This window comes from Gopherus evgoodei, chromosome 3 (genome assembly GCF_007399415.2).
Source record: "Gopherus evgoodei ecotype Sinaloan lineage chromosome 3, rGopEvg1_v1.p, whole genome shotgun sequence".
NCBI lineage: Eukaryota > Metazoa > Chordata > Testudines > Testudinidae > Gopherus > Gopherus evgoodei.
In genome coordinates this window covers 94,450,830-94,474,266 of record NC_044324.1, presented here as the reverse complement: position 1 = coordinate 94,474,266, position 23,437 = coordinate 94,450,830, and the positions used below count along the sequence as shown (strand labels likewise).

The window sequence follows — 23,437 nt, the reverse complement described above, 5'->3', positions numbered from 1 at the left end:
TTATCTAAATGTTATACTAACATGTGTTCAACACAATCAAGCTGAACAGACATTGCCAATTAGATTTTACAGGACAATGGCCTGCTGTTACTGAGCCAGTCATCTAATGGGCTCCTCTAAGCTATAAGGTTTCTGTTATTAAAGCAGAGATTCTATTTTCGATACATGTCAAAATCAATGCAGTGGTTTTTGTGTCCTTGAGCTGTATTAATACCATCTCTGGGATTCATTTGCTCAGTAGTGGGAAAGAGGGACAGCAAGCCACTGAATGGAACAACTGAATCTGTCATGGTATAATCCCCACTCTGAACCTTAGCGTCCAAAAGATGGGGTACCAGCATGAATTCCTCTAAGCTCAGTTACCAGCTTAGTACTTGTAGTGCTGCCACCAACCAGGAATTCCAGTGCCTGGTACACTCTGGTCCCCCCAAAACCTTGCCCGGGGACCCCCAAGACCCAGACCCTCTGGATCTTAACACAAGGAAAGTAAACCCTTTCCCTCACCGTTGCCTCTCCCAGGCTTCCCCTCCCTGGGTAACCCGGGAAGATCACTGTGATTCAAACTCCTTGAATCTTAAAACAGAGAGGAAAATTCACCTTCCCCGCTCCTTCTCTCTCCCCTCCCAGACTCTCCCTGAGAGAGAAAGTAATCCTAACACAGAGAGAAAATTAACCTCTCTCCCCTCCAATTCCCTGGTGAATCCAGACCCAGTCCCCTGGGGTCTCACCAGAATTAAAAAAACAATCAGGTTCTTAAACAAGAAAAGCTTTTAATTAAAGAAAGAAAAAAAACAGTAAAAATTATCTTTGTAAATTTAAGATGGAACATGTTACAGGGTCCTTCAGCTATAGACACTGGGAATACCCTCCCAGCCTAAGTATACAAGTACAAAGTAAAATACACATTTGCAAATAAAGAAAACAAACATAAGCCTAACTCGCCTTATCTACCTAGTACTCACTAGTCTGGACATACAAGAGACTGTATCAAAGAGATTGGAGAGAAACCTGGTTGCACGTCTGGTCCCTCTGAGCCCCCAGAGTGAACAACCAAACACTAACAGCACACACAAAGACTTCCTTCCCTCAAGATTTGAAAGTATCCTGTCCCTTGATTGGTCCTCTGGTCAGGTGACAGCCAGGCTCACTGAACTTGTTAACCCTTTACAGTCAAAAGAGACATGAAGTACTCCTGTTCTATTAACCCTTAACTATCTGTTTATGACAGAGTCAAATTCAGGCTTCAGTGGGAGCCATGCCTACTTACAAGCAAGTCTGACATTGGTCCAGTAACTTTTCTTATAGAAAAACTTTTCTACTTTATAATGGGAACGGAAAGCGTCCTTTTCTCCTACTGCGTTAGCGTGCTAGGCATTTACATGACCTGCCCTGACTCTCATTTTTCCTTCAGTTGCAATTAAAACTAGAGACATCAAGATTATATGTTGACGTTGATTGGAAAGGCACAACTCCACTCCACCTTATATCTGAAAAAAGCTAGGGGTAAAAAAGCACAAACAAGCCTAATGCACATAACAGAACAATTACAGGTAAATAAATCTCTTTAAAGATGCACTCATAGTAGATTAATTCACTCTTGCAGAATGAAATGCCAAGGATGCATATACTGAAATTTTAAACAATCCCAACAGAGTAGGCAATTGAAAGACCTGCCAAAGTGAACTGTACCTTGACAGTGACACTTGAATGCAAGGATAATATACTTCTAATAAAAAAGTGTTAGGTGCACACGCTGATAGACACATTCACTTTCTAATACTCTTGGGCCCTGTAAAAATTACTAGCCAAATCTTATTCCTGCTTGGTGCTGGATCTGAGCAACAGTGCTTAGCGAATGTATGTAAAAGTCTTGCTTGTCCTTCAGACGTTACATGCACACCACTTTCTGAAAAACAAGCCCCTTTAAGGCATCTCAAGTTGTCCAACCAAAAATATGAGGCACCTAAGATCACCAGTCACTTCTGAAAATTTAGGCATCAAACTATATTTATGAAAATAAGTGATTCAGATGTCTAATAACTAGCCACTTAGACCTGGTTCTCTGAAACAACAAGGAGCTACATCGAATAAGTCATATTCACTGTAATATCAAGCTAGTGGAGAAAGCCTTTCCAGGGTTTTAGCTGACTGAGTATTAAATTTTAAAGAATCACACATAAAACAAGATTGTAATTCTAAGTATAGTAAATAGATTAAATGGAAGGCACAGAAATCCTTCACCAATTCCCTTTGCTGCCTTTTACAAAACTATTTCACCTACAAGGCCCTCTATCTTAAAACACAGTTAATTTGCATTTCTAGAGACAAGTCACTGGTTAAACAAATGCCAATTGAACAAAATGGGCCCTAACAGCTGAGGTAGGAGGCCTCTGAAACCTGCAACTTTGAAGCAGGGTTACTTTACAGATTCTTCTAGTATGCTGAAGCAGAATCAGTCAGCAACATTGCTTCCCACCTAGATTTATAGAGAGATAGCTACACACTTCTGCTCTGCTACTAAACCAATTTACCATGAGAAAATTTTATCTTCCCTTCCCCAAACTGAAAGGCAATATTTCAAGATAAAGTTTTCTATGGACAATAGTACAATGAGACTCTAGCAACATATTTCTAGAATTCTGGGATGTTTTCAATTAATTCATAACAAACTTGCTGATATGCTAAGACATCACAATTCTCATTTACTGCCCCTCCTAACTGAACTGTCTAATGCTTCTGTGCCGGTTCTTCTGATTTACCAAGTGTAGCACAGCTTTTTTGCTGCTCCACTTCTGGAACCAACCCCAGAACAAAACAAAGATCCTGTGGACAAGGTTGCCACTAGTTTCTGTTACTCATAAAAATAGGTAGAATCTACACTGCAATACAAGACCTATGGCAAGGGCATGGCTGTCCCAAGTCAGCTCACATGGGCTTGCAGCACTTGGGCTGCGGGACTATAAAACTGCAGTATAGATGTTCGGGTGTGGACTGGAGTTTGGGCTCCGAGTCTCTGCAAGGGGGAATGTCTACACTGCAGTTTTATAGCCCCGCACCTCAAGCCCCGCGAGCCTGAGTCAGCTAACAAGGGCTCAGACTCGGGCTGCAGGTATAGACATACCCAATGAGTTTTGCACTTATAAAATAGTACAAGTGGTAGCTGGTGCATATGGAAGCAAGCAGCAACAAACCAAAGAGGAAATTGAAAAAGAAAATTTGAAGATACACCTCTACTTTGATATAATGCGACCTGATATAACACAAAGTCGGATATAATGCGGTAAAGCAGCGCTCCTGGGGGGGCGGGGCTGCGCACCCCGGTGGATCAAAGCAAGTTTGATATAACGCGGTTTCACCTATAATGCGATAAGATTTTTTGGCTCCCGCATACAGCATTATATCGAGGTAGAGATGTATACACATTAAATAGTAATTTCTGACATTTGAAAGAATTACTTAAAATTTGATACTTTATCCTCACGATTTTCTGGGTAAACATGGCTCCCACTGACTCTAGTTTTCATAATTTAAACCTTGATATCCCAGTCCTGCAATTGATAGCACACAAGCAGATTACTGCATGGCCACAGTACCCCAGGGAAGTCCATGGGGCTCAGCATGTGGGCAGACTGTTGTGCCATGCAATCAATTGCAGGATCATGGCCTTCATAACACAGTTTAATTTAGAAAGCAATCTGCATACGCAGATCTTTTAAAACAGCGGTGGACTGAGTATTATATGTTATTAAATAATTTGTGTGGAAATTTCAGAAACTACCTGGTGGATAACTTATGCTCTTCAAACTCTCATACTTCAGCAGAAAGAGGTCATGTCTATAGTACCACTTACATTGACAATACTTATGTTGCTTGGGGTGTGAATACTCCACCCCCCCACGCAACGTAAATTACACCAGCATAAGCACTACCGTGCACAGCACTACATCAGTGGAAGAGCTTCTCCTGCTGACACAGCTACCGCTGCTCACTGGGGGGTTGATTACTTATGTCGACAGGACAGCTCTCTCCCATCAGCATAAAGCAGCTACACAAGAGATCTCAGAGCAGTACAGCTGCATCACTACAGGAGCGCCACTGGAAGCTCTCTAGTGTTGACATCGCCATAAGCATACCAAATTAAACTGTATATTTTAAAAACTGATACATTATAAACAAATGTTAAGTGAAAAAATAAAAGCCTTGTATGCTGAAATGTACAAGAAAACTTGTTAAAATTTCATTTAAATACACAGCATATACTTTGCACCTGAAAAAGCTCAGAAATCCACTTGCTTTTACATACTGTACATTTTCTATGGCACTGTTTCAATCTGAAGAACAAGAGCAAAACGAGCTTTATGCCTTTTCACAATGTAGCTTTTGAAAGCTAAAAAAAGGTCTTTGCGAGGAATTAACTGGTTACTATGGCAATTGCCCATATGGATCTACATGCATAAGGAGATGAGTGCCTTTAGCAAGAGCTCAAAGCTTCTAGCAAGCATCCTTGGAGTCCATACACCCTCACGCTGCTGAGACAGAAAACTTTAAAAAAGGGTGTTGGCACCAACCACCCGTCCATTTCCTTCCATTAACTCAGAAATCATGAACGAAATACTGAAGAAGTGGGGAAGGTGGGTGAGAAGTGTGGATCCATATATGCAACCATCATGAAGAACCAGTTGCTATGGTAAGTAGCTTTTTTAACTTTCAGATAGCTACATTGTGCTAGAATCATAAGCCTACTGTGGGTAGGTTCTGTCACAATTTTCTGCCAATTTGTTAAAATGTGAAATTGTAATTTCTATCTTCTACATAACCACAACTAATGAAGGGTTTAATTAAAGTGGTTCAGAAGAAGGTCTTGAATTTGATTAACATTTCAGAGGGAATAACTGAATAACATTTCCAAAATAAATGCCATGATCTATAACTGTGCAGATTCTCATTTAATATTGTTTTGTAAGTCTGTTACAGGCCCAGCTACACATTTGAGAGTGTAAGACAGAGATCGGCCTCAAGGGTTAAATATAAGGAGTTGCACGTCTTACCATAAGTTGCAAACGTTCTTCTTTGTTGTTCAAACATGAAATCATTGATGTGTGTTGGTTCTGCATATCCAGAAAGCATATTCCTAGGTGCAGCCATCTGCTGAGTCCTAAACGGGTTTTCTGGACCAAACTGCATCAACAAAATTAAAAGTATTTAAAAGGTTGTACACTATTCTAGAAGCAAGAAGTACTTTCTTGCTAAGTATTTTGTAATCATCTATAACGTTCTATAGCGCACGAACTGTGCGACTTTCAAGAAGGGCAGTATATAGTGGCTTTAGCTTACTTTCCCTTTATGGCTACTGTATCTGAATATATGTCAGAATAATATTTGTACATTATATTATATACCAATTAGAATAGGAGTTTCTTTATGCAATAAATAATTTTCTTGGTGGAGCTTCTTGACCACAGCACTGTTGGCAAGGACAATTCAATAAAAAAAAAAAAAATTTACTCCACATGCAAAACCTCCCATTAAATAGGTAAACAATGCAAACGTACAGAAGAAAACAGGAAAGGGGGAAGGGGAAGCTAAAACCACATAGTATTATCCTTTTTGAAAGTCAAGCCCTAGAGAACTCTTGTACCAATATGGAAATTACCTTGTAAAATCTTTATCACTCAAAGAAAAAATATGATGTGATATCAGCAGGATCAGCTGCACAACTACAGAATATAGACAATTCATACACAAATGAACACTTGTTTTCTAAAGAAAGTGCAGTACTGTACAATTTCATATTTGTATATTGGTTAAGTGAAGTATCCACATGGTTCATAGAGTGTTGCATAGGAGAGTTTACAGAACTGGATATAGTATATAGTTACAGCAAAGTGATGAGTTGGGATGGAAGAGCTGAAATGCAAGAGCAGAAGTTTCTTTAGACCTGCATGGCAGATCTTGACTTGTATATTCTGCCCTATCTGAATGGATTTTCATGCAAGTCAACGGGCTCTCTCAAAATATGGAGAACAGAATATTAGAGTTGAGCACTACTGTGTGGAGCACAAAGGAGGAGAATTTAGCCTCTGTCAGAGTAAAAATAACTACCAGCATTGATAAGCAATGACACATGAATGTTTGCATAATAGTACATGTGTTTATCACACACTATCATCACACACTTGAGCAGGTCTGACATTCCATCCAGGAGTGTTGTGGCCAATAAACAAGCCCATTCTGGGCTGGGCAAACAGAATGAAGCGCAGGTAAGGCTCATCTAGATACTTACATATGAGTGCAGATTAAGTATTCCCCATACCTGGCAAGAGCACCAATACTGAAATAGTGCACAGCTGTCTCCCAATACTGTAACATGTCATGCTCACAGCACATGGATGTTCTCTTCCCATGTTATTCACTCCTCCCCAATTCCCAAGGAGAAATTAGAAACTGAATATTTTATCTGTACTTACCAAAGCAATCTCTCAAGCATTTTTTAAATGTAAAATTGACCACCACAAGTAAGGTTTACTATGTTAGTCGATTAAACTAGAAACTCTATGGTTGTAACATTTAAGACACTAAACTATCATATCTTACAGAGGCAGCCTATTCTTGCCTCAAAACAGATGATAAACCCTTTTTGATTCTGCTTCTTTTTATCTCGGAAAACTCAAACTATACTACTTATTGGCCATACATACCAAAATTGGCTCAAGCTTTGCAAAAAAAATAACTGCTGGCTCTGAGCACCTGTGATTTCAAGACTATGACAGCTGCATGTATTAAAGCTAAGTATATTACCTTTTACACATGTTGCTTATTCCCAAAGGTGTTTTCCTGTGCTGAATACCAATCTCAAGATAAAATTGTTTTTAAATGTAATAATTTGACACATTTTAGAGTGCATATAATAGAATTAACCAAGCCTCCTCTTTCTTGAAAAAAGTTTCTATTCTCTCCCGTCTTAAAACCTATTTTTTCCTTATGAATTTCAAAAGGAGAGAGAATAATTTAATCCATTAGATTTTTTTTGTATACTCAATTTCCAGTCATATGCCAATAAAAGCCTTTAGTGCAGAATTCAAGTACGGATCAACAGAACTATTTCTGATTCTGTACTTGCTTGCCCATACCAAATCAGGCCATGAATCCAGTTTGTATGTTATATTGTCTCCAGCAATACCTAACACCTGATACTTCAATTAAAAGAAAAAAACACTCATAACTCACCAGCCAATTCCATAATAATTACATAAGAAGATACAAAAATTTCTTTCCTAACCCTTGGCAATGAGATTTTAAACACTGAAGCATAAGATTTGATTACCCTTATCTTGAATATTACTAGTCATAAAATTATCCTGTCCTTTGAAGAAGAAAAAAATATTATGGCTACATCCTGATCAGATTCAGAGATGTGTTTCCCATATGCAGCACCAAATATACTCAACAGGATTTACGCATGCTGAATGCTGCCCAGGATCAGCTCCTTAGGCTTGATCTCCTGTGGCAGTGGATTCCCCAAGTCGACAACATGCTGTGTAAAGAACTGTACTGGTTCTCAGTTTACTCCTCTATAATGCTCTTAGTCTCATCACGAGATAGAAGTTAACAATGAATGATTAAATTTTCACTGTGATATTCCATTGTACGTTCCCAGTCTTTCTAAAATTTCTTGTCAGATGCCTATAGCACCATTCTGTCTATAATTACAACTTCTGGCAACTGCTCACTGATTAACATTATGAGTAGACATCAAAAGAACTGAGACGACAGGACACTTCAGGATGTTCAACCAGGTAATCTCCTGTACTGGCTTCTTAACAGTACAATGCTCCACATTATTTGATTTCCACCTTTCCTACTCTATATACTCTATAGCAGGGATTGGCAACCTTTGGCATGCGGCCCACAGGGTTAGGACCCGAGCAGCCCAGGCTGGTTTGTTTACATCCGCAGGTTCAGCCAATCACGGCTCCCACTGGCTGCAGTTCGCTGCTCCAGGCCAATGGAGGGTGCGGGAAGCGGCACAGGCCGAGGGATGTGCTAGCTGCCGCTTCCTGCAGCCCCCATTGACCTGGAGCAGTGAACCATGGCCAGTGGGAGCCGCGATTGGCCAAACCTGCAGACGCGGCAGGTAAACAAACCGGCCCGGCATTGCCAGGGTGCTCACCCTGGTGGGCCGCAGGCCAAAGGTTGCTGATTCCTTCTCTACAGTTCGATAGAGAAGAGCTCTTACAATTCTTCTCTTAAATTCTTCTCTTAAAATAGCTTTAAAATAGTTTAAAAAATTATATTATAAATGTACGTGACATCCTCAGGGTATCTGTTTGTGTTATGTGGCGTCTTTCACAGTTCACCCAAGTTCTTATCTTTACTTTAAAAGTCCAGAAGCTTGAGGCATCCTTGAATCTAGGGCGAACTTGAGGAACTCTATATATTTATATTTGAAGAGGATAGGCATTTCAATGTCTGAATTTCACATTAGAACAACTTTAACATGACACATTCCTTTTAAGCCATATACTTTTCTCAGTGGAATGCCAATTAATTTGGAAGACTAACATTTCTGGTTTTAATAAAAATCTTCTTACCTCTGGTGCAAACATGGTGTCGTAAGTGGGATTGTACTGAACTTCCTTGACTGCAGGATCAAGGTGGACTCCCGTCTCTACATCTTCCTGAAATACAACAAAAGTGCTACTGAAATGTAAAAAAAACTTCTCATGTATAGCTAATCTAAAATACCAGATGCTAATTTGACTGTATGGGGCACAGTATGCTTTTTAAATTATACCTATATAATTTTACTTTTAGTTATGAAGAAAAAAATTAGGAAAAGCTTGGTAAGAATTCTCATTCATCAGTTAGAAGAACAAAACTTTGACAAGTTTTTAATTAAGGCTCAAGTTTACCCATATAGTTGTAAGTGCAATTAAAAAAAAAAACACACACAATTTTCTAACATCTGCCCCCATATACCCATTAGCCTATTGGAGAAAAATCAAAGTACCTTGGGAAAAACAAAACAGCAGGAACTTGGGAAATTTTTTAGAAGGTATTTCTGTAGATACAGGGTTATTAGGAATTCCCTCCATCTATTAATTCTCTTTCACACACACAGTTTATAAACAGAACCCTATGCAAACTTTCCTCCCTCCCTGATGCAGATGTCTTTGTAAAGATGCCAGGTACTAAGAATCTCTGTTAGTCACTATGTTCCCCTGTTTTTCCTTCACAGCTGCCAAGATTTTATGAAGTGACCAGTGATTTTGGTGCATAACTCTACATATACTTTAAAGTGGCCCAATTTTCATCCAGTGCTAAACATCCATCTTCTGAAAATATGACATCTCAGTTGGGCTTCCATATATTGGGGCATTAAAATCATGTATCACTTTTGAAAATCTTGGCCTCCATCCTCAACTCCACTTTGTATCATCCCTCCAAAGTCAGTCAACATTGCTTTCGAGCCAACTGGCTGGCTAAAGAGAGATTTTTTCACTCCCCCACATGGATGAAGTTATTCTATTTTATAGAGGTACTTATACCACCCTCCTCAGTGATAGTACCTGAGCACCTTCCAGTAATGCATCAAGCAACACACTTAGCATATTTCACACGTGGCTCATTCATCATCCTCTCCTCAGGGGAAATACGTGTATGCGGTGTAGTGTTTTGTTAGGTTTAATTTGTATGCTTACATTAAAAACATAGCAATATGCACATATATAAGAAGGGAAGGTAAAAGTAGTATGTGTTGAACTGGGATCAGAAGGTGGAGACGTTTATGATAGCCCTTGATCCCTGTGAGTTCGTTCCACAATCTGGGACCTGCCTCCTCCTGCCCCCAACTCTGTCTTCCTGCACAGAAAAGCTTTCCCTTATGCTCCACTATGCCTGAGAAATGAAGTCATTAACTGTGGTCCACAACCTGGAGCTCTGGATGATCTTTTGTGTTCTGGACTCAGGACATTGAGCAAGCAGTGTTGCACTCAGACTGACTGACCTCATTCCTTTAATCACATGACCTTCCCAATTCACTGGCCCTGGATGACAACAGCTATCGGTAAATTTGCAAGACTGAGTTTTATATTCCATGCTCTTGACTAGGAACTGTATAATGGACACTAATCCATTCATTCAGCCACACACAAAGATACAAACAAAGCAACTACAATAGAACTATACCAAAACAATTCTCTGAATGGTATTACTTACTCGCACGTAAGATTGGGTTTTTTCCCATGACCTAAAGAAGTGTGTGTTAGTTTCTTATATTTGTGTTGTCACTTGAGTTTGATTTTGGGGTAACTAATGAGTCTGTTTAGTTGCTAGTATATTTTAGAGAGACTGTCAAGGGTTACCAGAGCATGGTGGAGACACTTATATAGTAGAGTAGTAAAATCTAAATAAATAAAATAACTTGCCTGCCAAATAACAGAGACCCATCTTCTTTTTTGCATTTAGCACAAAATTATACTCACTACTAAATATGACGTTTTGGGATAGCTGAGTAAAATTTCATTTTTTCCATCATTATCAACAACAAGAGGAGGACTGGGGCACAAGTCGCTGCCATGAAAACACTTTTTAAAGATAATATGAAGGGAATGCATTTCTCATAGGTCTCTAAATATTGACTCTTACAGAAAATGTCTTTTCCCGCAAGTGTTAAAAAAGCCACATACTCTGTAATAGTGATAATGCAGTAGCCTCCAACCAGCAGAAAGTGGTCCACCAGTACATCAGTGGTTCAGGCTTTTAAGATAGGCACTCTAGGCATCACCTTTAAATTTATGTAAGGCTCTGCTGGGCCTCAATGCATTGTCACTGCTACTTGTTGTTTATCATTCATATTCAAAGCACTTTACAGATGTTAATTAATACTCCTGTCAAACTGCCCACTAACATCGCAGAGAGATTAGAAACTCTAAGACTGGAGTGTGGTGGTGCTCAAGCATCACAGGATGTACAGGAAAGTGTCAGATGGGCAGCTGTGATAGCACATCCATCTTTAATTTGAGGCAGTGAAATGAAAAAAAAAATCCATTCATCTATTTGGCACTATGAAGTACAATGCATTCAGTGGAGCATGTGCTTGTGACGGTGCTACTATGGCACCAACTTCTGCAGAATTTATGGTTTTATTTAAAACTGAATTGTTTCTAACCATCTGTTTTTTAAGGTTCCGAAGATAACTTTCTAAAAGCGAACTAATGCAGTCTTGTCTTTCTGAGCTTACAAAATGAAATCATGCTGCCCACAGCTTCGCCAAGTAGTACTAGAGCAAAATGTATAAAGCACTGGTCAGCCTTCACTGTTGCTATTCACAGCACTGTAGGTAGCAGTTAGTGTGTCAAGAATTATGTCAATTTCATTCTACTGCTACCTGTGAAAGCTATAGTGAAAATACTAAAGATAATAGGGATACACCAAAACAAAAACACACACAAAAAGTGTAAAGATTAAACAGCAGGGGTCAGTATCAAATTAAGATTTTCAATCATAAAAGTCAGTCCTCTAAATCAGGGCTTGAAGCAATTAGGGAAGAGAATAAGATGCCTACAATTTGAAGTATGAATACAAAACGTGTGTGGGGGAAGAGAGCAGAGAGGACAGCATCCCAAAAGTCTGTGCGTCATACTCTGGTGTTAATCACCCCTCCGCCCCTAAAAGCCTGGGGAGCAGAGAGTGATGAGCTGAGTAGTGGGTTGAAGACACCTGTTAGCCAAACCAAGGAAGCCCGAGTCCACCACAGAAGGTGGTGGTGGGGGGGGGGTGTCCGGAACAGCATCATCACATTAATCCCAAACACCCTTCCCCTGCCTGGCTGCGGAGACCTCGATAAATACCCGAATATCACACCTTGGCCTAGCGGATTCTCCTCTCCTCACCTTTCCCCCAGTATTCCTTATGCACATTTCATATCTTAGGCACCTTCTCCCCTTGCTGACTAGAGATCTGATTGTTTCACGACCTAATCTAGAAGAGCAACTACATGGTGCAAGATTTCAACCTGGTTAAATCGGTGCAGCAGCCGAAGAGAGCTGCCAGCTGAGAGAAAGAGCCAATTCTACGCACCTGCAATGCAATGGGCAGCCACCGACTCTGCATCCCCTACCAGCCCCGACTGCCTTTCCAGCACCCAGGGCCCGCGGCAGGCAGCCCGAGTCCCCACCCCAACCCCCAGATGAGAGCGCCCAGACAGCAGGAGGCCTCCTGTGAAACGACCAAGCGAGACACACGGAAAGGGGCAACCCGCCCCGGGCAGCTGCCCCCTGCCTGGCACAGGCCCATCAGCGCTACCCGGGGGCGGGAAGGGAACTTCCGGTCCCAGCCCAGGCCGGAGGGAAGGGGATTCCCCTGCCCTCTTGCAGCCCAACGCCCGGGGCGGCACCTACCTTCACAGCCACCTCCGGGGCCGAGTCCACCGCCAAGGCCTGCGGGACAGGGGGCGGTGAAGCGAGATGCAGCACCGCGTCCCGGCTGGCTTCCAGCGCCGAGCGGCGGGAGCTTCCCTCAGTGTCCGAGCCCGAGTCGGAGCCAGAGTCGGAGACACCGTAGGACGCGAGCGCGGCGATAGCAGCCGACATCTTACCAAGGAGGAACCACGGGAGCAGTGACCCGGAACAAACCGGTCCTGTCAGTTACATAATCCGCTCCTAGATTTATTTGTTTTTGCGACTGAATGAAAATTACTCAGATTAGATTTAGAAAAAAAATAATTATTATTATTTATAATTTTCTGCGTCTCTAACGAAACTTTTTGGGAAGCAGAATTCCGCTCCCATGAAGCTGAAGGAGGATTTGCTCTTTCAGGACTCACAGCAAGGACTACAAATCCCACCGTGCAACGCGCCAGAGCCAGGCAGGTGGGATTTGTAGTGTCCTGTAGGGTCAAAACACGATTCGGTTTTGCTGAAAAGGAAACCGCTGTTTCTCCCACTTTCAGCAGAATGACTGCCTCTCTGACAAGTGACAAAGAATAAATATAGCAATAAATGCCTCAAAGAAAGCACTCCATAACAAGCAAACAAAAACCCACAACCAAAAAGAGAATGTCACTAAAACTAATGACCCCAGTGTGACACTCCGAATCATCCACGGAAAGTACTGTTGGGTAGACATAAGCATAAAATCCTCTAACAGATACTGATTTTCCAAGCCTACTATTTCCACGTTATCCATAGCTCAAATTTGTGATGAAATCATTTAAAAATGAAACTTAAATGGCGGTTTTCGATGTTTGGGGCAATATTTTACATTTATCTGTAAATTTATATATACACAATATTCCCATAATATGAACTCTACACTTCTTCCCCTTATTCCATTGCAGCCAGGGATCTGGACAACACCATTTGTCTAATTTTAACCTCCAGCCACTGGACTGCATTCAGTCTAGCAGAGAAACGTATAAAATGATCCAAGGCTGGACACTGAAGCTAGACAAATTAAGATTCGAAATAAGGTATAGTTTTAATGGTGAAAGTCATTAACCATTGGAAACATTTACCAAGGGTTGTGGTGGGGTCTCCAACACTGACAATTTTAAAATCAAGAATAGATGTTTTTTCTAAAAGATCCGCTGTAGGAATTGTTTTGAGGAAGTTTATGGCCTGTGTTATACAGGTCAGACCAGATGATCAAGTGTCCCTTCTGTTCTTGGAATCTATTAATCATCTGGGGTTGGCTGGGTTCTTCTGCAACTCTCTGCCATCTTTTGTCCAAGGCAGCACTAAAGTCCACCTGCTTGTCTTTGATACAATCTAGTCATCACTTCCTTAGTTTTAATTTGAACTATATGCAATAGACAATATGTGCACTATCAGGTCTTCTTAAACACATGGATTTCACAGTAGTTTGAATTAACTTTCCCAACCTCCACCCTCTGTGAGATAAGTAACTTTAACAGCCCTGTTTCATACATGGGGAAATTGAGGCATACATATATTCAGGGACTTACTCCATGCAGTGCCAGGTCCTCAAACAGAAACCTTACACCTGCCAGGGCCAGCTCCAAGCACCAGCTAAGGAAGCAGGTGCCTGGGGCGGACAATGAAAGGGGGCAACAGTGGGCCTGTTGTTGGGGCAGCCCAATCAGTCCAGTCTTTGGCAGTAGTTCCGTGGTCGGTTCTTCATTCCCTGTTTTCCTCTTTGGCGGCACTTTGGCAGCAGCTCAATCAGATTTTTCTGTTTCTTTTTTTCACCCCACTGCTTGGAGAGGAAAAAAAGCTGGAGCTGGCCCTGACACCCGCGCAGCCACCAGTGGAACACGCTATGCAAAAGACAGTAGGAGAACGCGAAGCACTCTTTTCTCTGAAACAGCCCCGCCCACTCCCTTTGGATCTGCCAGCAGCCCCGCCCACTCCCATTCTAGCTCTTCCTCTCCCATTCCCATTGGCTGCCAGGAGCCGGCTTTAGAATACGTCACAATACCCGCGGCCCCTCCCCCTAGCTCGAGTAAGTGAGAGAGCGAACTGGACTATACCACCTGCCATATTGAGGGGGTGTGTGTAGAAATGGGGGTTCCCTGATCCTCAACAGCACGGATGCGAAGGGGAGGCTCCCACTTAGTACCTGGGGGAAGCGGCGACGGGCGGTTAGGCGTTGGGTAAACAGCCCCCGCGTGCTTGAGCGGGAGTCCGGGCCGGGGGAGAAGCCCCTCCTCCCACGCGCACACACGCGCCGCTCTGTGTCTATTGTGAAGCTTTTGGGGAGCTCCGTGCCGCCGCCCCCCCCCCCCCAGCGCGCTCCGGGGTCGGGTCCTCCCCCTCCACAACGATTCTCTCCAGCGGGGAGAGGCGCTTGGAAGGAGCCGTTTGAACTTCGGATTCGTACAGACCAGGGGGCAGCGCGAGGTTCTGGGGCGCTGAGAGGGCGGGGCTGGTCGGCGGCATGGAGGTGTGAGAGGAGCAGCGCACGGACCGGAGAGAGTAAGTGCCCGGCAGCCTGCACCGCCTCTGCCGTGACTCGCGCCCAGCACGGGGACGGCGCCCCCCTGTCCACTCACCCGTGGGGCGAGTGATGCCCCTTCATCCGGGCGAACCTTCCCCCCCCCCCGCAGCTCCTCCATCCCCACCCAGTGACACCTTCGCTGTCCCCCCATCTCCTGTGGGGTGGAGGGAGCAAGAGGGCCGTGCCAATGTGGTCCCCCTCTTGCTGTCTGCAGCTGGTGGGGGTGAGCGCCGAGCCCCTGCGGCTGTTGCAGGGACAGGTGTGTAAAATCCTCTCCCTGGCCCGCGTGGGGGAGGGGGGTGCACTTTTAGTAGCGGAGTGCGCCTCTTCGCGCCCCCTCCCCCGTCTCCTGTACAGTGCCTAGTGCGGAGCCGCGCTCAAGGGGCGGCTGGAGCTTTTATTGTTGGGGTCAGTAATCGGGGGCGGTGGTTCGTTGGCTGTCACAAGGTGCTAGCTACTATGTTGATCTGAAAGGGGGTGGGGTTACCCTGACCTAGCCACCTCCGCTTAATTTATGAAATGGGGACTGTAGAGGCCAGAGGTGGGGATGGATGGTGGAGCTAGATGCGATTTGTCTTTTGAAGAGAAGCAGATTCGATCATATTCAGTGGAAATAGCTACCCATTGAAAGATTGCTACCATTGTTCAGCTGTCGTGGAGATCTCGGCTGCCTGCGAGCAAAAGACCTCCAAACTGCAATCCTAAAAACATGTAGCGTCCGCTTCCTCCAAACACAAAATTATCGATCCCCCATGCCGATTTAGCTTGTGGATACACTCGTTATAAAACGTAATAGCCCAGAGTAATCTCTATTTGTATATTAAGCATGTACGAAGTCCTTCTGGATCATTACACTTCATGTATCTGTGATTTCGTTTCATTTAGTTTTATGTTTGGAATCAAAAGTAAATACAGTAATTAGATGTTTTAGTTTGATTTGCAACATTGGATTGTCAGTCATTCACATTTTTTAGCAAATGTTTCAGTTTTAAAGGAAACAGATTGATTTTTTGTGAAGATGTCAACAGAATAAAGAATACCAAGTAGAAAATGCAGATAGTGAAGCTTTTATATTTATTAAACATTGTCTTTAGATTTTTTTATTGGTTATTGCCATAAGGAAACAGTGCACTCTAGAACCAAGGTGGCAAAAATAACATTGACATGAAAATAACTTTGCAAGAGTCATTTTAGGAGAAAGTTCTGTATTTCCAGCATTCTGGACCTTTTTATTTTTTTTGTTTTTGACGTTTGAAGATTACAACTTTTATTTCAGATTTGTAAATGGACTCTTTATCAGTGGTGCAATAGCAATACAGGTTATGTGATTTACCTTACTTACACACCTGGTGTGAGTCACCCTGTATGTGATCTATTCATTTTGAGAATGCAGCTGTCATTGATTCACACACTGCCTGCCAGCAATTGTTAGATGATTCTACAGAAGTGCATTCCTTATTTTCCTGGCATGCACTTACAGGGTGTTGTCTGTAGTTGCATGGTGTGGTTGTTGAAAGGTAAAGTATTTCAAGGTCTGTTTGTGAAACCAATCTGTAGTGTAACATTGCTATTTAAATATTGTATCTCAGCTATTCTGCAAATGTTTCAGTTTATGTTAAAAACAATATTTTATTATTGTTGAATCACTAAATTTAATTTAATTAGAGTTTGATTTTTCTCATACTATAATAGAGGAAATTACAGCTTTTAGTTAAACTTTGTTGTGGTCAGAAATGATAATAAAGTGTAATCGTTTAAGGATTTGGGGTGGATTCACAGTACAGCCTTTAGAATAATTTGTTAGTGTAAGTTAGCTGTTGTCCATCTGCTACCACCAGTGAGGTGTGTTCTTCAACACACTCTTCAGAATTCAAACAGTGGGTAGGTCTACACTTGTGGTGACTTGTAGAGTACAGATATTGCATGTCCAGCTAGCATGGGTATAAATAGTGGTATAAAACAGAAGTTCTCAACCAGAGGTCCAGGGCCTCCTGAGGGGCCGTGAACAGGTTTCAGGGGGTCTACCAAATTAACCAGAGGGCAGACCAGTGTTAGACTTGCTGGGGCCAGGGTAGAAAGCCAAAGGCTGAACTCTGCCGCTCGGATCTGAAGCCAAAGACCAAGCAACTTAGTTTCATGGGGCCTCGGGCAGTTACCTTGCTTGCTACCCCCTAACACCAGACCTGGCTTTTAATTTAGTGAATATGCAGAACAACAGTGAGCTGTGGAATTTTTATAGCATTTTGGGGGCCTCAGAAAGAAAAAGGTTGAGAACGCCTGATGTAGAAGGTGAGGCACAGCTTAGGCAAGTAGATGTATCAGAACCCCAGGGTATGTACTCTACATGTCTCTATATGCCCAAGCCATGCCACCCACATCTACACTGCTATCCCACTGCCTCCCTAGTGCTGGAGACTTTTCCTACCTAATTGAAAGGCAGCAGGGAAAGACTCTGGTGGTGGGGAGCTGGTAGAGAGAGGCTCTGGCAGCCACAAGGAAGAATTGAACCTTTAGTGATGCTTCAAATGTTCTTTTTTGCCTTAGCAAGTTGCAGTAACTGCATTTCTGTTACAAAAATGGTAGGAAAAAATTATATAGATGGATAAGCACGCATCATCTGAGCATCTAGTTTTGATTGAATGAAAGGTTGCACATAAAAAAAAACTCTACTCGGGCTTGCTATAGAATCATGGAAATGATAGGGCTGGAAGGAACCTCAAGAGGTAACCTACTCTAGCCCCCTGCATTGAGAGAGGACTAAGTACTCATTGAGAGAGGACTAAGTACCATCCCTGACAGAAATTTGTCCAACCCCTTCTTAAAAATCTCCAATGACAGAGATTCCACAACCTCCTTTTGAAATCTATTCCAGTGCTTAACTATCCTTATAATTAGAATTTTTTCCCCAACTATGGAACCTAAATCTCCCTTGCTTCAGACTAAGCTGATTACTTCTTGTCCTACTTTCAGTGGACATGGAAACCATTGATCATTGTCTTTAGAGGAGCCCTTAGCATATTTGAAGACTTATCAGCTCATCCCTCACACACCTTTACTCAAGATTAAATGTGCCCAGCTCTTCTTTGAGTGTCCTGTGCATATGCCTACTCTTGGGATATGCTGACTGGTGGGGCTGAGACAGTGGAAACTTCTAGTAGCAGTACTTGTTAGAGTGCTCATGCACTCCGCTCCCTTCAGCATTTGAGCATGTTCCAAAACTATTATTGCCATAGGAGCCGACTCTGTAGCACAAGTGACCCGTAGCACAAGTGCCGGCTACAGAAGTGCCATGAGAATGCCTATTCTCAATTTCAGGTGACACTGTAAATAAGAAGCCAGCAGCATTATCTCCCGTAAATGTAAACAAACTTGTTTATCTCAGCGATTGTCTGAATAAGAAGTAGGACTGAGTGGACTTGTAGGCTCTAAAGTTTTACATTTTTTTATTTGAGTACAGTAATGTAACAAAAAAAATCTACATTTGTAAGTTGCACTTTCATGATAAAGAGATTGCATTATGGTACTTGTATGAGGTGAATTGAAAAATACAATATTTTTGTTGTTTTTACAGTACAAATATTTTTAATAAAAACTATATAAAGTGAGCTCTGTACACTTTGTATTCTGTGTTGTAATAGAAATCAATATATATTTTAAAATGTAGGAAAACATCCAAAATATTTAATAAATGTCAGTTGGTGTTCTATTGTTCAGCAGTGCAATTAAAACTGTGATTAGTCACGTTTTATTTTTTAAATTGTAGTTGATTTTTTTTGTGTTAATTGTGAGAGTTAACTGTGATTAATTGACAGCCCTAGTTTATACACTCCAAAATATTAGCCTTTTCCACAACTGTTATTGATGCCTTATATTCAATTTGTGATCCACTATAACCCCCGGATTCTTTTCAGCTGTTCTGTTGCCTAACCAGTTATTCTCCATTTTGTAATTGTGCATTTGATTTTTTTTCTTTCCCAAGTGCAATAGTTTGCACTTGTCTTTTTTGAATTTCATCTTGTTGATTTCAGACTAATTCTCCAGTTAGTCAAGGTTGTTTTGAATTCTAATCTTGTCCTCCAAGTGTTAGCAACCTCTCCTAGCTGGGTGTCATGCACAAATTTTATAAACATACTCTTATCCAAGTCATTAATGAAAATATTGAATAGTATTGGGCCTAGGACAAAAGCCTGCAGGGACCTCACTATGTACATTCTCAAGTTTTACAGCAAACCATTGATAACTATTGTTTGAATGTGGTCTTTCAACCATTCGTGCACTCACCTGATAGTAATTTCCTCCAGAGTACATTTCTCTGTTTTGCTTATACTATAGGAATGTCATATGGGACTGTGTCAAAAGTCTTATTAAAATTAAGATGTGTTGCATGTACAGCTTCCACCATTCACTAAGCTGGTAACCCTATGACAAAAAAGGAAATTAGGTTGGTTTGCCCTGATTTGTTCTTGATGAATCCATGTTGGTTATTATTTATCACCCTATTATTCTCTAGTTGCGAACAAATTGATTGTTTATAATTTGTTCCCATATCTTTTCAGGTATCGAAGTTAGGCTAACTGTTTATAATTTCCAGGGTCCTCTTTGTTTCCCTTTTTAAAGATAGGTACTATGTTTGCCCTTCTCCAGTCCTTTGAGGCCTTACTTATCCTCCATGAGTTCTCAGAGGTAATTACTAACAATTCAGAGGTTGCTTCAGTTAGTTCATTAAGTACTCTAGAGTGAATTTAATCAGGCTCTGATGACTTGAATACATCTAACTTAGTTAAATATTCTTTAATGTGTTCTTTCCCTTATTTGGTTGTTCCTTCCCCCTTATTGTTAATATTAATTTTTTTAATTACCTTTACCTTTTTTGTAAAGACTGAAGCAAAATAGGCATTAAACACCTCAGCCTTATTGATATTGTCTGACACTATCTTTCTTTCATCTTTCTCTTGCTCCTAATGTATTTTTTAAAAGCTTCTTATTGCTTTTATGACCCTTGTAAGTTGTAACTCATTTTGTGTCTTAGCCCTACATGCTTGTGCTATTCTTTTGTATTCCTCCTTAGCAATTTTCCATGTTTCCACTTTTTGCAGGATTCCTTTTTGATCTTCAGATCATTGAAGAGCTCCTGATGAAGCCACATTGACCTCTTACTATTCTTAGCTGTCCTGTCCATCAGGATAGTTTGCTGTTCTCATTCATGTGTAGAGAGCAGTTGCTGTGTCTTGAGGTTCTAACTGAATATTTGTAAATCAAAAAAATGCCTGTGTAAGTATAGTATTTTTAAAAGTCCTTTTGTTGACTCTGGAACATTTAAATAAAAGCAAAAGTTTTGCATCTATGGCTCAAAAATATACCCAACTTTTCTTCATTTGATGACTCAGCCTATTATGAGGAGGAGTGGATAGAACACTGGGTTGGGACTCAGGATACCTGGCTTCTATTCCCCACTCTTCCACTGACCTGCTGTGTGACCATAGGCAAGTTGCTTCTTAAAGAAATAAAAAATGCTTGCACATGGGGAGGCAGAGTTGTACCATATGTAATGATAACACATTGTCAAATAGTTACATTTCAAATACATTAAATAGTAACTTGCTATATCTTTTACTTTTGTTGTCCCCCTTCCTTGTTTCACTCCAGTTTTTTTCTGTAATAGATCTTTTCCTTTGTTTTCAGTGTACGTTTACTTCCTGTTCTTATTTTTGGTGGGTTTTTTTGTTTTTGTTTTTTGTTTTGGTCTCTCCATCAATCCTTTACAGCTCTTTGTCTCTCTCATTTCCTCCTCTCCCACCACTTGATGTGCTTTACCTCCTTCTCTTCTATTTTCTGCTGCTTCTACTTCCCCCTATGAGTCGTCATATTCTGCTTCTTTTTTTTTTTCTAACTTCCCTATGAATCTTTCACCCATCCACTCATGCAGATTCTCACCCCCATCTACTCCCTTGCTCCATCCACCAGGGTAGATTTGATTTAAATCACTAGTCAGGAAGACTCAATTTAATCATGGATTTCTGCATAAAAGTGCGTTCTGATTGGTTGTTATAACCTTAATACATATTCTTCACAACTCAGAGATGTAGGTTTCATTTTTCGAAGGTACATACTATACATTTTTAAAGTGATTTATTTTGAAAACTTTTCAGATTAGTTTTACAGCTATATCAGAAAATGAATGGTTGTTTGGTTATTTCATTTACCAAAAATAATTGTATCAGATATTTATGAAGTCATTGGGAGGTGAACTATCTCCAATTCAACAGGTTAATCATTAATATTTGGAGGATTTTCTTGTCGTGCTGGAGGAGAACATCACCAGACAGACATTTAAATTGTTTTATTTAACTAAAACAACGTTATGTATTCTGGATTTTTTTCTTCAACAGCAAATATATAATATTTTAACAAAACAGGCATATGAATTTTTGAATTTAGTTAAACATTCAAGTTTCTAAAAATCAGGTTTGTTTTTGTTAAAATTGTTTTAAACTAAAATAGTTAAATGAAATATTAAAAAAACAACCAAAAATTAAATCGACTATGGCAGCCAAGTCAACATGAAAAACTTAAAATATTGGCTTCTGCAGCTAACTCACTCATCTTCACCTTCATTTTCCTGTTGATTCATAATCTGGAAAAGAAACACATGTTTTCCTGCTTTTTCAGGTCCCAAACAATTTCTCAATTTGGAATGAGTTAGTCCAGAGGAAGAAAGTATTCTTTCTACATTAGCAGAAAAAGCTACTGCTGTTAAAAGTGAGATTATCACTTCAACAGTCTCTGAATCCAAGTGCTTAAGTGACTTCCACCAGTTCACTGGGTGACATTCTTTAAAACATCATCGGCAAACTTATGTTTCTTGAATGGTTCACCCTTAGCTCTGAAGTTTATTATAGTTGGCATTATGGAGGGATGATTGCTGGATGTTCATGAAATAGCCAACTCCTCTTCTTCAGCAGTTAATACTCAATACCAGGGTCAAACCTTGAGAGTAAGTGCTTGTCCAATTTTTTTTTTAATACTTACAGTTAAGCTCTGTCATTTCATATTTCTCTTTTTAAGATCTCACTCAGTTCCTTCCAAATTTCAACAGCGTCAGCAATAAAACAGCTATTTCCCTGTATTTTGTTCAAGGCTACAGAAATAGGCTTTAGGGTACTGAGCATGTGTTCAACATTTCTCTTAAGCCCAATGTTGAGAACTTTGGCTGTGACAGTGCCATCTATTTTTTCACAATTTTGTTCACAAACTGTCATCAGATTAGGCTAGTTCTTGATGCAGTGCTCAAAACAGTCCACTGCTGAGTTCCATTGCTCATCTTGTGGGAGAGTTAGCTTGGTTCCTCCCACCTTTTTCAGAGCAGCTGCTGCAAAGTGGTTGTTACGGACGTATTTTGCAATTTCAACATTAGTCTTTATTTCTGGAACACTGAAGCTTTTGGCTAGGAGGTGCATCCAATGAGCATTGCAACCGTATGTTATTAGCCTGGGACTCTTTTCACTCTATTCTGAATTTCTTGTCATCTTGGATACATTTGCAGCATTGTCTGTGATCAAGCTGCGTATTAGACATTTGGATATTTTTCTTCACAGTTTGTTATAGATTTCACTGCTACTTCTTGTAAGTATTCTCCTGTGTGTGCATTTCCTGATGTATCAGTTGTTTCTTTAAAGAACATTCCCTTCTGTTGTCACACAGGGACATAGAACAGGATCATTTGGAAGGACATTGCTCTATCCATCAAGACTGAGGTTAACGGGTTATCTTGTAGACCTTTTGCACACTGCTCAATTTCTCTTTCACACACTTTATCCAGCAATTTGCCTGCGACATCTGCTCTGTGGGTGGACTGTATCCTGTTATCAATGACTGAACCATGTTAATGAAATGTGGGTTCTCAATCATATGGAAAGGAGAGTTTTCATAAACAAACCGGGCAGTTTTTTCATCAATTACCTCTTTTTGTAATCTGCTGATTCTTATCACAAACTTATCTATGGTTGTTTCTGGATGATAAATTTTTTCTCTTTTTGCTACAGGTGATAGATATACTGTGGTGATGTGACATACATGATGTGACTGAAACACTATCATTGGCAGCTAACTCTGAAACTATAGAAAATGATGGTGATCTTGAAGGTGGATAGTCTTCATAATCCTGTATGTTGAGGATGGATTCTCCTAAACAAAATAAGTCAATACAGTTATTTAATTTAATTACTGTTACCATACTGCTCATTTAGTATTACACATTGGATTCACTGACACTCAGTACTACTTTAAAAGTGAAATTGTAAAAGGAAGATCTGCCTATTTCAGCTATTCATTTTTTATCACAACTGCATCTAAAATGATAGTATCATAGAGTAACAACTATATTTTTTGCTCAAACGTGAGAATTCAAGAATAGTCCAGAAGGAAGATGGGCAGTCCTTAAGAAAGAAGAATGACATAAAAAAGTTTACCAACCTGAAAA

General features: G+C 40.8%; 2 protein-coding genes across 7 annotated transcripts in view; one reads left to right on the top strand and one right to left on the bottom strand.

Annotated features, from left to right (window-relative positions):
- The window catches only part of CDC40 (cell division cycle 40), a 43,051-nt gene extending 30,409 nt beyond the window's left edge, over window positions 1-12,642 (bottom strand). For 2 of the 3 annotated variants that reach the window (XM_030556104.1, XM_030556105.1), the window contains exons 1-3: window positions 12,402-12,642; window positions 8,592-8,678; window positions 5,049-5,178 (exon numbers count right to left, since the gene is read on the bottom strand). In XM_030556104.1, the coding sequence (XP_030411964.1) occupies window positions 5,049-5,178; window positions 8,592-8,678; window positions 12,402-12,593 (409 nt within the window). In that variant the 5' untranslated portion in view covers window positions 12,594-12,642. Of the gene's footprint in view, window positions 1-5,048; window positions 5,179-8,591; window positions 8,679-12,081; window positions 12,276-12,401 lie in introns of those variants that run through there. The other variant, XM_030556106.1, reaches the window with a different exon arrangement.
- Window positions 12,643-14,454: 1,812 nt separating this feature from the next.
- The window catches only part of WASF1 (WASP family member 1), a 204,648-nt gene continuing 195,665 nt past the window's right edge, over window positions 14,455-23,437 (top strand). For all 4 annotated transcript variants that reach the window (XM_030556111.1, XM_030556112.1, XM_030556108.1 and 1 more), the window contains exon 1: window positions 14,455-14,936. The gene's annotated coding sequence lies outside the window, so the exon portion shown is untranslated. The remainder of the gene's footprint in view (window positions 14,937-23,437) is intronic.